The sequence below is a fragment of the Ips typographus genome, linkage group LG13 (assembly GCF_016097725.1).
Source record: "Ips typographus isolate SLU linkage group LG13, UJ_Ityp_2.0, whole genome shotgun sequence".
In the NCBI taxonomy this organism is placed as follows: Eukaryota; Metazoa; Arthropoda; class Insecta; order Coleoptera; family Curculionidae; genus Ips; species Ips typographus.
This window is the reverse complement of record NC_138434.1, coordinates 7,473,161-7,491,500: the sequence shown is the minus strand read 5'-3', so window position 1 is coordinate 7,491,500 and position 18,340 is coordinate 7,473,161. Positions and strand designations below refer to the sequence as shown.

Here is an 18,340-nt window from a genome sequence, read left to right as displayed (position 1 = left end):
CTTAAAACTGTCATTTTCTCACTCCAAATGGGTTTTACGGGCGATTTTGTCTTTGACTGTCCTTTCAAACTGTCTCTTTGGCAGTTCAAACTTTGACACCGCTTTTCTCTCTGACTGTACCAAATTTTGTGGTGTTTTTTTAGGTTATTGGATAGGACATTTAATGAGGATTCCAAAAATGTGCTTAAAACTGTCATTTTTTCACTCCAAGTAGGTTTTACAGGCGATTTTGTCCCTGACTGTCCTTTCAAACTGTGTTTCTGTCAGTTCAAACTTCGCCATCGCTTTTCTCCCTGACTTTACCAAATTTTGGGGTGTTTTTTAGGTTATTGGAAAGGAAATTTAATGAAGATTCCAAAAATGTACATAAAAGAGTCATTTTCTCACTCCAACTGGGTTTTACAAGCGATTTTGTCCTTGACTGTCCGTTGAAACTGTGTTTCTGTCAGTTTAAACTTTGACACCGCTTTTCTCCCTGACTGTACCAAATTTCGTGGTGTTTTTTTAGGTTATTGGATAGGAAATTTAATGAGGATTCCAAGAATGTGCTTAAAACTGTCATTTTCTCACTCCAAATGGGTTTTACGGGCGATTTTGTTCCTGACTGTCCTTTTAAACTGTGATTCTGTCAGTTCAAACTTTGACACCGCTTTTCTCCCTGACTGTACCAAATTTCGGGGTGTTTTTTTAGGTTATTGGATAGGACATTTAATGAGGATTTCAAAAATGTGTTTAAAACTGTCATTTTCTCACTCCAAATGGGTTTTACGGGCGATTTTGTTCCTGACTGTCCTTTTAAACTGTGTTTCTCTCAGTTCAAACTTTGACACCGCTTTTCTCCCTGACTGTACCAAATTTCGGGGTGTTTTTTTAGGTTATTGGATAGGACATTTAATGAGGATTTCAAAAATGTGTTTAAAACGGTCATTTTCTCATTCCAGGTGGGTTTTACAGTCGATTTTGTCCCTGACTGTCCTTTCAAACTGTGTTTCTGTCAGTTCAAACTTTGACACCGCTTTTCCCCCTGACTGTACCAAATTTCGGGGTGTTTTTTTAGGTTATTGGAAAGGAAATTTAATGAGGATTCCAAAAATGTGCTTAAAACTGTCATTTTCTCACTCCAAGTGGATTTTACAATCAATTTTGTCCCTGACTGTCCTTTCAAACTGTGTTTCTGTCAGTTTAAACTTTGACACCGCTTTTCCCCCTGACTGTACCAAATTTCGGGGTGTTTTTTTAGGTTATTGGATAGGAAATTTAATGAGAATTCCAAAAATGGGCTTAAAACTGTCATTTTCTCACTCCAAGTGGGTTTTACAAGCGATTTTGTCTTTGACTGTCCTTTCAAACTGTGTTTCTGTCAGTTTAAACTTTGACACGGCTTTTCTCCCTGACTCTACCAAATGTTGTGGTGTTTTTTAGGTTATTGGATAGGAAATTTAATGAGGATTCCAAAAATGTGCATAAAATAGTCATTTTCTCACTCCAAGTAGGTTTTACAGGCGATTTTGTTCCTGACTGTCCTTTTAAACTGTGATTCTGACAGTTCAAACTTTGACACCGCTTTTCGACCTGACTGTAGCAAATTTTGTGGTATTTTTTTAGGTTATTGGATAGGAAATTTAATGAGGATTCCAAAAATCTGCTTAAAAACATGATTGGTCACTCCAAGTGGGTTTTACAGGCGATTCTGTCTCTAACTGTCCTTTCAAACTGTGTTTCCGTCAGTTCAAACTTTGACACCACTTTTCGGCTTGACTGTACCAAATTTCGGGGTGTTTTTTTAGGTTATTGGATAGGAAATTTAATGAGGATTCCAAAAATGTGCATAAAACAGTCATTTTCTCACTCCAAATGGGTTTTACGGCCGATTTTGTTCCTGACTGTCCTTTTAAACTGTGTTTCCGTCAGGTCAAACTTTGACACCGCTTTTATCCCTGACTGTACCAAATTTCGGGGTGTTTTTTTAGGTTATTGGATAGGAAATTTAATGAGGATTCCAAAAATGTGTTTAAAACTGTCATTTTCTCACTCCAAGTAGGTTTTACAGGCGATTTTGTCCCTGACTGTCCTTTCAAACTGTGTTTCTGTCAGTTCAAACTTATACACCGCTTTTCTCGCTGACTGTACCAAATTTCGGGGTGTTTTTTTAGGTTATTGGATAGGAAATTTAATTAGGATTCCAAAAATGTGCATAAAACAGTCATTTTCTCACTTCAAATGGGTTTTGCATGCGATTCTGTCCCTGACTGTCCTTTCAAACTGTGTTTCCGTCAGTTCAAACTTTGACACCACTTTTCGGCTTGACTGTACCAAATGTTGTGGTGTTTTTTAGGTTATTGGATAGGAAATTTAATGAGGATTCCAAAAATGTGCATAAAACAGTCATTTTCTCACTTCAAATGGGTTTTGCATGCGATTCTGTCCCTGACTGTCCTTTCAAACTGTGTTTCCGTCAGGTCAAACTTTGACACCACTTTTTGGCCTGACTGTACCCAATTTTGTGGTGTTTTTTTAGGTTATTGGATAGGAAATTTAATGAGGATTCCAAAAATGTGCTTAAAACTGTCATTTTCTCACTCCAAATGGGTTTTACGGCCGATTTTGTTCCTGACTGTCCTTTTAAACTGTGTTTCCGTCAGGTCAAACTTTGACACCGCTTTTATCCCTGACTGTACCAAATTTCGGGGTGTTTTTTTAGGTTATTGGATAGGAAATTTAATGAGGATTCCAAAAATGTGCTTAAAACTGTCATTTTCTCACTCCAAGTAGGTTTTACAGGCGATTCTGTCCCTGACTGTCCTTTCAAACTGTGTTTCCGTCAGTTCAAACTTTGACACCACTTTTTGGCTTGACTGTACCAAATTTCGGGGTGTTTTTTTAGGTTATTGGATAGGAAATTTAATGAGGATTCCAAAAATGTGCTTAAAACTGTCATTTTCTCACTCCAAGTAGGTTTTACAGGCGATTCTGTCCCTGACTGTCCTTTCAAACTGTGTTTCCGTCAGTTCAAACTTTGACACCACTTTTTGGCTTGACTGTACCAAATTTCGGGGTGTTTTTTTAGGTTATTGGTTAGGAAATTTAATGAGGATTCCAAAAATGTGCATAAAACAGTCATTTTCTCACTTCAAATGGGTTTTGCATGCGATTTTGTCCCTGACTGTCCTTTTAAACTGTGTTTCTGTCAGTTCAAACTTTGACACCACTTTTCGGCCTGACTGTACCAAATTTCGGGGTGTTTTTTTAGGTTATTGGATAGGAAATTTAATGAGGATTCCAAAAATCTGCTTAAAACTGTCATTTTCTCACTCCAAGTGGGTTTTACAATTGATTTTGTCCCTGACTGTCCTTGTCAAACTGGGTTTCTGTTAGAAACGGTCACGTGACCGTTCAAATATTATTTTGACATTTAAAACAGTCACGTGACCTTGAAGATTCCGTTTTGACGTAAGAAAAGGGGTACGTGACCTTTAAAATAACATCTCACGATTGAAAAGAGTGACACGTGACTTCACGTAACCATTTGCACTGCTCTTTTAAACCAACTCCAATTCGACTGAGCGCAGCTCCGTTATTTGGGGAGCTACAAAAAAAGTGTATAGAATGAAAGTTCTAGGGAATTTCATCCTCTACAAGATTGTATTAAGGGTGTTTTGCCCTTAAGGCTTTCCTTAAGGAGGTACAAAGCCACAAAATGACTGGATGCACTAAACTGTATTTTTTTAAGTAATCCTATTTTCACTGAGCGCAGCTCTGTTATTTGAGGAGCTACAAAAAAAGTGTATAGAATGAAAGTTGTAGGGAATTTCATCCTCTACAAGATTGTATTAAGGGTGATTTGCCCTTAAGGCTTTCCTTAAGGAGTTACAAGGCCAAAAAGTGACTGAATACACCAAACTGCTTCACTTGGATCAAACTCAATTGTTTCCGTTTGTAGGCGACCAAGAGCACCAAGAGCGAGAAGAAGACGTTAAACGAGCCGAAATCGTTGCCCGACTTGGAGGTGGCGCGTCACCAGAACTGTCACGTGTCAAAGAGCTCGCCCGAGGAGCCGGAAACGGAGCAATCTGATTGGGCGCTCGACGTTTTCGACAGTCTGATGAGTGTCACAGATCCGAAACCGGCGGAAGCGATCAATGTGACCAGTTTGGATGCGCATTTGGACAGTTTGGAGTACATGGACCGTTCTCCCTCAGGCGGTGGGGAGGAGGAGGAGGAGGATCTTCTCAAACCATTCGATATGGAACGGTTGCAACTCGCCGAACCCGCTGAGGTAAGTCGGTTATGGTCAAATTTCAAAAAGAAAGTTGAGGACTTACCTCAACTCAACAAGTTTTCGAGATATTCATCCGAAAAATACTGAATCAACTTTGACGCCCTCTAGCGGCCAAACGGTACAACTTAGCCTGGCCCGGTCAACGTCACGTGATAGCCCAGTTTATTAGCATTCTTTTGTTATTTGGCGTGTTTTACCAGAATGTTTCAAATAAACGAGTTATGGACGATTTTTTGAAAAAGTGCACGAAATTTTGAGACAAATATGCATCTTTCCAACAAAAGTCAAAAAAGTTGAATATCTCGGAAACGGTCAGAGTTACGGAAACTTTGCAAGAGACCGAAATTAAAGAAACTTTTATGACAAACATTTTGATTTTTTTTTGGTCACTGAAAGTCAAAAAATAACTAAGTTACTGAATTTTCAAAAAACAAATTTGATTATCTCAAAAATGATTAGAGTTACAGTAATTTTGCTAGAAACCAATTACAAAGATTATTTTAAGTTGAATATTTTGAGGTTTTTACGCTTGCTGAAATACCAACAATAACCGAAACATGGAATTTTAAAAATTGTTAAAGAAATTTTGAAAAAAAAATCTCAAAAAAACTAATTATTCAGAAAATGGTTAGAGTTACAAAAATTTTGCTAGGAACCAATTATAAAGAGCATTTTAAGTTGAATGTTTTGAGCTTTTTACGCTTGCTGAAACTTAAAAAATAACCGAGATACGGAATTTTGAAAATTATTCTATTCAATTTCCAAAAAAAAGCAAAAATGTTGAATATCTCGGGAATGGTTAGAGTTACGGAAATTTAGCAGGAGAAAGAAAATAAAGAGCATTTTAAGACAAACCCTTTGAGTTTTTCCTGCTCCCTGAAATTCAAAAAATAACTAAGGTACTGGATTTTCAAAAAACAAATTCAAAAAAATGGATTATCTCAAAAACGGTTAAAGTTGCAAAAACTGTGCTAGAAAGCAATTATAAAGCGCATTTTAAGTTGAATATTTTGAGCTTTGTACGCTTGCTGAAACTCAAAAAATAACCGAGATACGGGGTTTTGAAAATTATTGGATTTAATTTCCAAAAAAAAAGCAAAAATGTTGAATATCTGGGGAACGGTTAGAGTTACAGAAATTTTGCAAGAAACCAAAATTGTTTAGAATAACTTTTTGTACCTACGTGACAGAGTTTACACCAATTTCCGGTACTTAGAACGGTGTAAACGGTGTCATTTCTGGCCAAGCCATTTTGAATATTTCGTATCTCGGTTATGTTTTAGGTCTCAGTAAATGTAAAAAACTCAAAATGTTTATCTTGAAATTCTCTTTATGTTTGGTCATGTAAAACTGAAATTCGAACCGTTTTCAAGATATTCATGAAAATAACAAAAAAAAAAGATCAACTTTGACGCCCTCTAGCGGCCAAACGGGACAACTTAGCCCGGTCCGGTCCACGTCACGTGATAGCCCCATTTCTTAGCTTTCTTTTGTTATACGGTGTCTTTTACCAGAATGTTCTAAATAAGCGAGTTGTGGACGATTTTTTGAAAAAGTGCACGAAATTTTGAGACAAATATGCATCTTTCCAACAAAAGTCAAAAAAGTTGAATATCTCGGAAACGGTCACAGTTACGGAAACTTTGCAAGAGACCGAAATTAAAGAAACTTTTATGACAAACATTTTGATTTTTTTTTGGTCACTGAAAGTCAAAAAATAACTAAGTTACTGAATTTTCAAAAAACAAATTTGATTATCTCAAAAATGATTAGAGTTACAGTAATTTTGCTAGAAACCAATTACAAAGATTATTTTAAGTTGAATATTTTGAGGTTTTTACGCTTGCTGAAATACCAAAAATAACCGAAACATGGAATTTTAAAAATTGTTAAAGAAATTTTGAAAAAAAAAACTCAAAAAAACTAATTATCTCGAAAATGGTTAGAGTTACATAAATTTTGCAAGGGACCGAAAATAAAGAGCATTTTAAGACAAACATTTTTAATTTTTCTGCTCCCTGAAACTCAAAAAATAACTAAGATAATGGATTTTCAAAAAACAAATTAAAAAAAATGGATTATCTGAAGAATGGTAAGAGTTACAAAAATTTTGCTAGGAACCAATTATAAAGAGCATTTTAAGTTGAATGTTTTGAGCTTTTTACGCTTGCTGAAACTTAAAAAATAACCGAGATATGGGATTTTGAAAATTATTGGATTCAATTTCCAAAAAAAAGCAAAAATGTTGAATATCTCGGGAATGGTTAGAGTTACAGAAATTTTGCAAGAAACCAAAATTGTTTAGAATAACTTTTTGCACCTACGTGACAGAGTTTACACCAATTTCTGGTACTTAGAACGGTGTAAACGGTGTCATTTCTGGCCAAGCCATTTTTGAATATCCCGGTTATTTTTTAGGTTTCGGCAAACGTAAAAAATTCAAAATGTTTATCTTGAAATTCTCTTTATATTTGGTCAGATAAAACTGAAATTCAAACCGTTTTCAAGATATTCATGAAAATAACAAAAAAAACAGATCAACTTTGACGCCCTCTAGCGGCCAAACGGGACAACTTGGCCCGGCGCGGTCCACGTCACGTGATAGCCCCATTTCTTAGCTTTCTTTTGTTATACGGTGTGTTTTACCAGAATGTTCTAAATAAGCGAGTTGTGGACGATTTTTTGAAAAAGTGCACGAAATTTTGAGACAAATATGCATCTTTCCAACAAAAGTCAAAAAAGTTGAATATCTCGGAAACGGTCAGAGTTACGGAAACTTTGCAAGAGACCGAAATTAAAGAAACTTTTATGACAAACATTTTGATTTTTTTTTGGTCACTGAAAGTCAAAAAATAACTAAGTTACTGAATTTTCAAAAAACAAATTTGATTATCTCAAAAATGATTAGAGTTACAGTAATTTTGCTAGAAACCAATTACAAAGATTATTTTAAGTTGAATATTTTGAGGTTTTTACGCTTGCTGAAATACCAAAAATAACCGAAACATGGAATTTTAAAAATTGTTAAAGAAATTTTGAAAAAAAAAACTCAAAAAAAACTAATTATCTCGAAAATGGTTAGAGTTACATAAATTTTGCAAGGGACCGAAAATAAAGAGCATTTTAAGACAAACATTTTTAATTTTTCTGCTCCCTGAAACTCAAAAAATAACTAAGATAATGGATTTTCAAAAAACAAATTAAAAAAAATGGATTATCTAAAGAATGGTAAGAGTTACAAAAATTTTGCTAGGAACCAATTATAAAGAGCATTTTAAGTTGAATGTTTTGAGCTTTTTACGCTTGCTGAAACTCAAAAAATAACCGAGATACGGGGTTTTGAAAATTATTGGATTCAATTTCCAAAAAAAAGCAAAAATGTTGAATATCTCGGGAATGGTTAGAGTTACGGAAATTTAGCAGGAGAAAGAAAATAAAGAGCATTTTAAGACAAACCCTTTGAGTTTTTCCTGCTCCCTGAAATTCAAAAAATAACTAAGGTACTGGATTTTCAAAAAACAAATTCAAAAAAATGGATTATCTCAAAAACGGTTAAAGTTGCAAAAACTTTGCTAGAAAGCAATTATAAAGAGCATTTTAAGTTGAATATTTTGAGCTTTGTACGCTTGCTGAAACTCAAAAAATAACCGAGATACGGGGTTTTGAAAATTATTGGATTCAATTTCCAAAAAAAAGCAAAAATGTTGAATATCTGGGGAATGGTTAGAGTTACAGAAATTTTGCAAGAAACCAAAATTGTTTAGAATAACTTTTTGTACCTACGTGACAGAGTTTGCACCAATTTCCGGTACTTAGAACGGTGTAAACGGTGTCATTTCTGGCCAAGCCATTTTGAATATTTCGTATCTCGGTTATGTTTTAGGTCTCAGTAAATGTAAAAAACTCAAAATGTTTTTCTTGAAATTCTCTTTATGTTTGGTCATGTAAAACTGAAATTCAAACCGTTTTCAAAATATTCATGAAAATAACAAAAAAAAAAGATCAACTTTGACGCCCTCTAGCGGCCAAACGGGACAACTTAGCCCGGTCCGGTCCACGTCACGTGATAGCCCCATTCATTAGCATTCTTTTGTTATTTGGTGTGTTTTACCAGAATGTTTCAAATAAACGAGTTATGGACAATTTTTTGAAAAAGTGCAACGAAATTTTGTCCAAATGAAGGTTTTTCTTGGCCTACTATACTGACCGCCGCCATATTGGATTTAGTCCTGTCGAGGAGGCTATTTTAACTAATTTTGGCATGGAGGACACGCATCTGGTGTCCATTTTGCTGTAACAGCCGCCATTTTGTCACTGACTTTGAAATTATACGAAATTTTAATAATTGCAACGCAATTTTCAAAAAAAAAAGTCAAAAAAGTTGAATATCTTGGAAACGGTTAGAGTTGTGGAAATTTTCTAAAGAATCAATTATAAAGAGCATTTTAAGGTAAATATTTTGAGTTTTTCTTGTTCGCTGAAATACGAAAAATAACCGAGATATAGAATTTTCAAAAATTTGTGTCACTTTTCCAAAAAAAAAAATCAAAAATATTAAATATCTCGGAAACGGTTAGAGTAACTGAAATTTTACAAGAGACCATTTTAAGACAAACATTTTGAGTTTTTTCTAGTCCCTGAAACTCAAAAAATAACTAAGATACTGAATTTTCAAAAAACAAATCCAAAAAACCTGGATTAGCTCAAAAATGGTTAGAGTTACGGAAATTTTGCTAGGAACCAGTTATAAAGAGCATTTTTAGTTGAATATTTTGAGCTTGTTACGCTTGCTGAAACTCAAAAAATAACCGAAATACGGAATTTTGAAAATTATTGGATTCGATTTGCAAAAAAAAAAAAAAAACAAAAAAGTGGAATATCTCGGGAATGGTAAGAGTTACAGAAATTTTGCGAGAAACCAAAATTGTTTAGAATTATCTTTTATACCTATGTGACAGTTTCCGGTACTTAGAAGGATGTAAACGGTGTCATTTCGGACAAAGCCATATTAAAGGCACAGACAAATTTTGAATTTTTTGTATCTCGGTTATTTTTTAGATTTCAACAAACGTAAAAAACTCAAAATGTTTGTCTTGAAATGCTCTTCATTTTTGGTTTCTCGCGAAATTACCGTAACTCTAACCGTTTACGAGATTTTTTGAAAAGTTCACACAAACTTGGAAAATTCCATATCTCGGTTATTTTTTTGATTTTGGCCACCGTAAAAAACTCAAAATGTTTGCCTTGAACTGATCTTTAACGTTCCGTAAATTGCAACTCAATTAAATATACACAGGGTGTACAAAAAAATATTAAAAAAAAAAAACAAGAAAATTTGTTAACAAAATGCTCTGACTGTATTGACCGCGTTTACCTTGTTTTAGGTTAGTTGATGTAGTGTAAATCAAGTCATTTAGGTACAAAAAGTTATTCTAAACAATTTTGGTTTCTTGCAAAATTTCTATAACTCTAACTGTTCCCGAGATATTCAACTTTTTTGTTTTTTTTTGGAAATTGAATTAAATCTCGGTTATTTTTTGAGTTTCAGCAAGCGTAAAAAGCTCAAAACATTCAACTTAAAATGCTCTTTATAATTGGTTCCTAGCAAAATTTTTGTAACTCTAACCATTTTCTGAATAATTAGTTTTTTTGAGATTTTTTTTTCAAAATTTCTTTAACAATTTTTAAAATTCCATGTTTCGGTTATTTTTGGTATTTCAGCAAGCGTGAAAACCTCAAAATATTCAACTTAAAATAATCTTTGTAATTGGTTTCTAGCAAAATTACTGTAACTCTAACCATTTTTGAGATAATCAAATTTGTTTTTTGAAAATTCAGTAACTTAGTTATTTTTTGAGTTTCAGTGACCAAAAAAAAATCAAAATGTTTGTCATAAAAGTTTCTTTATTTTCGGTCTCTTGCAAAGTTTCCGTAACTCTGACCGTTTCCGAGATATTCAACTTTTTTGACTTTTGTTGGAAAGATGCATATTTGTCTCAAAATTTCGTGCACTTTTTCCAAAAATCGTCCATAACTCGCTTCTTTAGAACATTCTGGTAAAACACACCGTATAACAAAAGAAAGCTAAGAAATGGGGCTATCACGTGACGTGGATCGGGCCGGGCTAAGTTGTCCCGTTTGGCCGCTAGAGGGCGTCAAAGTTGATCTTTTTTTTTTTTGTTATTTTCATGAATATCTTGAAAACGGTTTGAATTTCAGTTTTACATGACCAAACATAAAGAGAATTTCAAGAAAAACATTTTGAGTTTTTTACATTTACTGAGACCTAAAACATAACCGAGATACGAAATATTCAAAATGGCTTGGCCAGAAATGACACCGTTTACACCGTTCTAAGTACCGGAAATTGGTGTAAACTCTGTCACGTAGGTACAAAAAGTTATTCTAAACAATTTTGGTTCCTTGCAAAATTTCTGTAACTCTAACCATTCCCCAGATATTCAACATTTTTGCTTTTTTTTGGAAATTGAATCCAATAATTTTCAAAATCCCATATCTCGGTTATTTTTTAAGTTTCAGCAAGCGTAAAAAGCTCAAAATATTCAACTTAAAATGCTCTTTATAATTGGTTCCTAGCAAAATTTTTGTAACTCTAACCATTCTTCAGATAATCCATTTTTTTTAATTTGTTTTTTTAAAATCCATTATCTTGGTTATTTTTTGAGTTTCAGGGACCAGAAAAATTAAAAATGTTTGTCTTAAAATGCTCTTTATTTTCGATCCCTTGCAAAATTTTTGTAACTCTAACCATTTTCGGAATAATTAGTTTTTTTAAGATTTTTTTTCAAAATTTCTTTAACAATTTTTAAAATTCCATGTTTCGGTTATTTTTGGTATTTCAGCAAGCGTGAAAACCTCAAAATATTCAACTTAAAATAATCTTTGTAATTGGTTTCTAGCAAAATTACTGTAACTCTAATCATTTTTGAGATAATCAAATTTGTTTTTTGAAAATTCAGTAACTTAGTTATTTTTTGAGTTTCAGTGACCAAAAAAAAATCAAAATGTTTGTCATAAAAGTTTCTTTATTTTCGGTCTCTTGCAAAGTTTCCGTAACTCTGACCGTTTCCGAGATATTCAACTTTTTTGACTTTTGTTGGAAAGATGCATATTTGTCTCAAAATTTCGTGCACTTTTTCAAAAAATCGTCCATAACTCGTTTATTTGAAACATTCTGGTAAAACACGCCAAATAACAAAAGAATGCTAATAAACTGGGCTATCACGTGACGTTGACAGGACCAGGCTAAGTTGTCCCGTTTGGCCGCTAGAGGGCGTCAAAGTTGATCTTTTTTTTTTGTTATTTTCATGAATATCTTGAAAACGGTTTGAATTTCAGTTTTACCTGACCAAATATAAAGAGAAATTCAAGATAAACATTTTGAGTTTTTTACGTTTGCCGAAACCTAAAAAATAACCGGGATATTCAAAATGGCTTGGCCAGAAATGACACCGTTTACACCGTTCTAAGTACCGGAAATTGGTGTAAACTCTGTCACGTAGGTGCAAAAAGTTATTCTAAACAATTTTGGTTTCTTGCAAAATTTCTGTAACTCTAACCATTCCCCAGATATTCAACATTTTTGCTTTTTTTTGAAAATTGAATCCAATAATTTTCAAAACCCCGTATCTCGGTTATTTTTTGAGTTTCAGCAAGCGTACAAAGCTCAAAATATTCAACTTAAAATGCTCTTTATAATTGGTTCATAGCAAAATTTTTGTAACTCTTACCATTCTTCAGATAATCCATTTTTAAAAATTTTTTTTTTTTTAAATCCATTATCTTGGTTATTTTTTGAGTTTCAGGGACCAGAAAAATTAAAAATGTTTGTCTTAAAATGCTCTTTATTTTCGATCCCTTGCAAAATTTTTGTAACTCTAACCATTTTCGGAATAATTAGTTTTTTTGAGATTTTTTTTCAAAATTTCTTTAACAATTTTTAAAATTCCATGTTTCGGTTATTTTTGGTATTTCAGCAAGCGTAAAAACCTCAAAATATTCAACTTAAAATACCTTTTATAATTGGTTTGTAGCAAAATTACTGTAACTCTAACCATTTTTGAGATAATCAAATTTGTTTTTTGAAAATTCAGTAACTTAGTTATTTTTTAAGTTTCAGTGACCAAAAAAAAATCAAAATGTTTGTCATAAAAGTTTCTTTATTTTCGGTCTCTTGCAAAGTTTCCGTAACTCTGACCGTTTCCGAGATATTCAACTTTTTTGACTTTTGTTGGAAAAATGCATATTTGTCTCAAAATTTCGTGCACTTTTTCAAAAAATCGTCCACAACTCGCTTATTTAGAACATTCTGGTAAAACACACCGTATAACAAAAGAAAGCTAAGAAATGGGGCTATCACGTGACGTGGACCGGGCCGGGCTAACTTGTCCGGTTTGGCCGCTAGAGGGCGTTAAAGTTGAGTCACTAGGTTTTGATGAATATCTCGAAAACGGTTTGAGTTAGGAGTGTGACATTTTTACTGATTTTTAGGTGACTAGCAGCGAGTCGACTGTGAAACGCGCTGAAGACCTTTATGACCCGAAACTGTCCGAATTGGACCGAAGTTTCCAACTTGCCGAATACACCGAACACTGTCAACGTTTGCAGTGCAAAGTGGAGTTTGGGAATGCGCGCGATTCGATTGACCTGCGCAAATCGAGGAAACCCGATCTGCTCCTCGGCAATCCTCGGATCTACTCCAAGGAGCACATCGACAAGGAACGCGACGTGACCAAAAAGGTGATCGAGCAAATGGTGATGGACAAAATGAAAGCGGAAAACAAGATTTTGGAAAAACGAAGAAGGCGACGGCCCGATTTGTTGGTAGCGCCGCCCCAACCGCCCCCGCGCCGCCCCAAATCGCTTCAGGTGACGCCGCTCAGCGTCGCGACGCCGGTAAAACGACCGAAATCGATTGCCGAACTCCCGAAGAAGCTCGAAATGCCGAAACTGTGCAAATCGGATACGAATTTGGTCGAAACGGGCAAGAAAAAGGAGCGGGAACGTCGCAAAAGCATCACGAAACTGATTGCGGGGATTTTCTGCAAAAAGAGCCCGACCGGGCTGTTTGCCAAGTTGTCGCCCAAGTCCAAGTCTAAGGTGAGTGAGACAAAATTGCTTGTAAAACCCACTTCGAGTGACCATATCATGTTTTTAAGCACATTTTTGGAATCCCCATTAAATTTCCTATCCAATAACCGAAAAAAATACTTCAAAATTTGGTACAGTCAGGGAGAAAAGCGATGGCAAAGTTTAAACTACTTGAAACACAGTTTGAAAGGACAGTCAGAGACTAAATCGTCTGTAAAACCCACTTGGAGTGACCAAATCATATTTTTAAGCACATTTTTGGAATCCCCATTAAATTTTCTATCCAATAACCTAAAAAAAACGCTTTAAAATTTAATACAGTCAGGAAGAAAAGTGATGTCAAAGTTTAAACTACTTGAAACTCAGTTTGAAAGGACAGTCAGAGACAAAATCGTCTGTAAAACCCACTTGGAGTGACCAAATCATGTTTTTAAGTACATTTTTGGAATCCTCATTAAATTTTCTATCCAGTAGCCTAAAAGACGCTTTAAAATTAAATACAGTCAGGAATAAAAGTGATGTCAAATTTTAAACTACTTGAAACACAGTTTGAAAGGACAGTCAGAGACAAAATTGCTTGTAAAACCCACTTGAAGTAACCAAATCATGTTTTAAGCACATTTTTGGAATCCCCATTAAATTTTCTATCCAATAACCTAAAAAAAACACTACAAAATTTGGTACAGTCAGGGAGAAAAGCGGTGTCAAAGTTTGAACTAAGAAAAAAACACAAACACTAAAAACAGGAATCTGGCCGGTAAAACAGATACCGCGCAGGTATTTTCAGTCAACGATCTGCTGGTGCAAAACTGTACACTCACCTCCAATTTAGGCAAAACGGGCAATATCTGAACTTTACGGTGCGCTAGTCGGTAAAACAGGAATCTGGCCGGTAAAACAGATACCGCGCAAGTTATCCCAATTTCAATTTATGACACTTTTGACACTGTAAAACTTTGTTTTTTCTTTTTTTTTACAGTCCTTAACCAGTTTGGACAACACGAGCAAACACGTAAGAAACTTTTTGTTTTTTGACGTTTTGTTTGTTTTTTTGCACCAAAATGTTTGTTTTGTGTTTTTGTTTTTGTATTTATCGAGCACAAATGTTTGTTCAATTTCCGTTTTTCTTGTGTTTGTCTTGCTACTAACAAGTTGTTTTGTGTGTGTATTTTAGATATTTTTTTGGAAAAAATTGATTTTTTAAAGAAAAACCCGAGGAAAAACCTTATCAAAGTGACGTTTCTCGACTTGGGTGACAGATACAGCAAAACTGACAGTTGGAATGGATTCCCCGTCCCCAAATTAGTCGAAAACGAGTACAAACACGGCTCTTGTATCTAAATTCAAAATGGCGGAAAATCAAAATGTCGGCTAACGCTGCCATTTTGTTTTTTTTGAGAAAAAAACGAGTTTGTACTGGTTTTCTACTAAATCGAGGACGGGGAATTCAATGGTAACGTTCATTTTTGCGAAATCTTACGTTTACTCTAAAATGTTCTCGTTTTTTTCGTTCACTCTGTTTTCTTCTGGTTTTCCGCTTATTTGGTTGTAACTTTCCACATTTTCGTGCAGGAAACTGTGATAGAAGAAGCGAGAAAGTGCGCTTCCCAATCGGACATCCAGAGACGGGAGAGTACCCCCCCACCGGTACCGCCTCTCCCCTCCAACTACACCCTAAAAGGTACAACTGACGGTTGATTGGTTGATTTAATCTAATTTAAAAAAATCCTGTAATTTGATTGGTCAGACGAGAGCAGCGACGGCGAGAACGTCACTTTGGACCAATCGGCTGGCAATGCGGAGTTGCCAAGTGGTGGGAAAAGGAGCGGCAAATCCAGGCGAACGTCCAGACAGGCGCAATTAAAACGGTGAGTAAACACCCAGTAACTCGGTTATTTTGACAGGTATCGAGTTGATTTTTTTGACAAATTGTAGTTCACGGTGTTCTCTATAAACTGTCAAATGACATGTTTGTAGGAGAAATGTCACCTGACTGAGTTATTGCACGAAATTTGCCGGAATGCGCTGGAATGGTACGATTTGTACTATAGTCATTTTGACAGTCCATAACTTGGTTATTTTGACAGGTATCAAGTTGATTTTTTTGACAAATTGTAGCCCAAAGTTTCTTCTACAAACTGTCTAATGACATATTTGTCCGTAAAATGTCAACTTACCGAGTTATTGAACAAAAATATTTGAGTTGCACGGACAGTTTGAAATTTTCCTTCCTGTCACTTTGACAGTCAATAACTCAGTTATTTAGGGGAATGTCAAATGATAAGTTTGTAAAATGTCAACTAACCGAGATATTGGATGAAAATATCCAAGTTGCACTAGCAGGTTCAGATTTTCCCTTCAGTCACTTTGACAGCTCATAACTCGGTTTTTTTGACAGGTATCGAGTTGATTTTTTTGACAGATTGTAGTTCACAGTGTTCTCTATAAACTGTCAAATGACATGTTTGTGGGAGAAATGTCATCTGACTGAGTTACTGCACGAAATTTTCCCGAATGCGCTAGAACGGTACGATTTGTACTATAGTCACTTTGACAGTCCATAACTTGGTTATTTTGACAGGTATCGAGTTGATTTTTTTAACAGATTGTAGACCAAAGTGTCTTCTACAAACTGTCTAATGACATATTTGTCCGTAAAATGTCAACTTACCGAGTTATGGACCATAAATATTTGAGTTGCATGGACAGTTTGAAATTTTCCTTCCTGTCACTTTGACACCCATCAACTCAATTATTTAGGGGAATGTCAAATGATAAGTTTGTAAGATGTCAACTAACCGAGTTATTGGATGGAAATATCCAAGTTGTACTAGCAGGTTCAGATTTTCCCTTCAGTCACTTTGACAGCTCATAACTCGGTTTTTTTGACAGGTATCGAGTTGATTTTTTTGACAGATTGTAGTTCACAGTGTTCTCTATAAACTGTCAAATAGTAAGTTTGTACGAGAAATGTCACCTGATGGAGTTATTGTACGAATCTTGCCCGAATGCGCTAGAACGTCATGATTTGTACTATGATCACTTTGACAGTCCATAACTTGGTTATTTTGACAGGTATCGAGTTGATTTTTTTAACAGATTGTAGACCAAAGTGTCTTCTACAAACTGTCTAATGACATATTTGTCCGAAAAATGTCAACTTACCCAGTTATTGAACAAAAATATTTTAGTTGCAGGGACAATTTGAAATTTTCCTTCCTGTCACTTTGACACCCATCAACTCAGTTATTTAGGGGAATGTCAAATGATAAGTTTGTAAGATGTCAACTAACCGAGTTATTGGATGAAAATATCCAAGTTGCACTAGCAGGTTCAGATTTTTCCTTCAGTCACTTTGACAGCTCATAACTCGGTTTTTTTGACAGGTATCGAGTTGATTTTTTTGACAGATTGTAGTTCACAGTGTTCTCTATAAACTGTCAAATAGTAAGTTTGTACGAGAAATATCACCTGACCGAGTTATTGTACAAAATTTGCCCGAATGCGCTAGAACGTCACGATTTGTACTATGGTCACTTTGACAGTCCATAACTTGGTTATTTTGACAGGTATCGAGGTAATTTTTGTGACAGATTGTAGCCCAGAGTGTCGTCCACAAACTGTCAAATGACACGTTTTTACGACAAACGTCACGTGACCGAGTTGATGCACGAAATTTGAAAAGTGTCCCGATTTGTACTAGTGTCACTTTGACAGCCCGTAACTCTGTCATTTTGACAGTTATCGCGGTGCAATTTTGACCGTTACGTGGCTGATTGTATTGTCGTTCCCGTAGGCACCGAATGGCGCAGGAAATCCAACGCAAACTGGAAGAGACCGAGGTGAAAACGCGCGAAGTGGAGCGGCGCGGCGTCGAGGTGGAAAAAGCGTTGCGCGGCGAGGCGGAAAGCGGCTGCGCGCGCGACGAAAGTGAATTGCTGCGCGAATGGTTCGATTTGATGCGCGACCGAACCGAATTGCGGCGCTACGAAAAGGAATTAACGGTCCGAGCGGAGGAATTGGAACTGGAAGATCGCCATCAACGACTACAAAACGAATTACTGGAACGACTCGAAAATTGTGAGTTTGACAGAAAAATTACATTTTTGACAGGCGCGGTGACATTTGACAGACACAGTGACATTTGACAGACAATTTAGAACTGTACTGTATTATTTTTTGTACGTAAATTGTCAGTAACAAATTTGATGACATTGTGTGACGTCACGATTTCAGCGGAAAACAAGACCGAAGATGACGTCACCACGGAACAGACCATCGTCGACCAGATGATGGACATTGTCGCGAAACGGGACTCGTTGATCGCGATCCTGAACGAAGATCGGCTCAAGTAAGTATTTGTTTAATTTGTCAACTGACAGTTAACTGTCATCCAATGACAGTTAACGTCAAACAGACAGTTGTATTGAATTCCGCGACCTTAAATTAGTCGGACATTTTGGGCCGCCATCTTGGATTTACTGTCATCCAATGACAGTTAACGTCAAACTGACAGTTGCATTGGATTCCCCGACCCCAAATTAGTCGAAAAAGAGTGTAATGTCACTTTTTCGCAGCCATCTTGGATTTACTGTCATCCAGGGACAGTTAACGTCAAATTGACAGTTGCATTGGATTCCCTGACCCCAAATTAGTCGAAAAAGAGTGTAATGTCACTTTTTGACATTTTGGGCAGCCATCTTGGATTTACTGTCATCCAATGACAGTTAACGTCAAACCGACAGTTGCATTGGATTCCCCGACCCCAAATTAGTCGAAAAAGAGTGTAATCTCACTTTTTCGCAGCCATCTTGGATTTACTGTCATCCAATGACAGTTAACGTTAAACCGACAGTTGCATTGGATTCTCCGACCCCAAATTAGTCGAAAAAGAGTGTAATGTCACTTTTTGACCTTTTGTGCAGCCATCTTGGATTTACTGTCATCCAA

At 35.6% G+C, this 18,340-nt stretch overlaps 1 protein-coding gene across 16 annotated transcripts in view; it reads left to right on the top strand.

Moving 5' to 3' along the window:
* Mical (Molecule interacting with CasL) overlaps nt 1–18,340 on the top strand; it is a 159,038-nt gene that overhangs the window by 133,972 nt on the left and 6,726 nt on the right. For 15 of the 16 annotated variants that reach the window (XR_014180326.1, XR_014180325.1, XR_014180329.1 and 12 more), the window contains 7 exons: nt 3,941–4,276; nt 12,791–13,399; nt 14,370–14,402; nt 14,963–15,071; nt 15,138–15,258; nt 17,187–17,470; nt 17,627–17,741. Coding sequence is in view for 9 of the 16 variants with exons in the window: in XM_081991842.1 (XP_081847968.1) it covers nt 3,941–4,276; nt 12,791–13,399; nt 14,370–14,402; nt 14,963–15,071; nt 15,138–15,258; nt 17,187–17,470; nt 17,627–17,741 (1,607 nt within the window). In the remaining 7 variants the exon portion in view is untranslated. The remainder of the gene's footprint in view (nt 1–3,940; nt 4,277–12,790; nt 13,400–14,369; nt 14,403–14,962; nt 15,072–15,137; nt 15,259–17,186; nt 17,471–17,626; nt 17,742–18,340) is intronic. The other variant, XM_081991834.1, reaches the window with a different exon arrangement.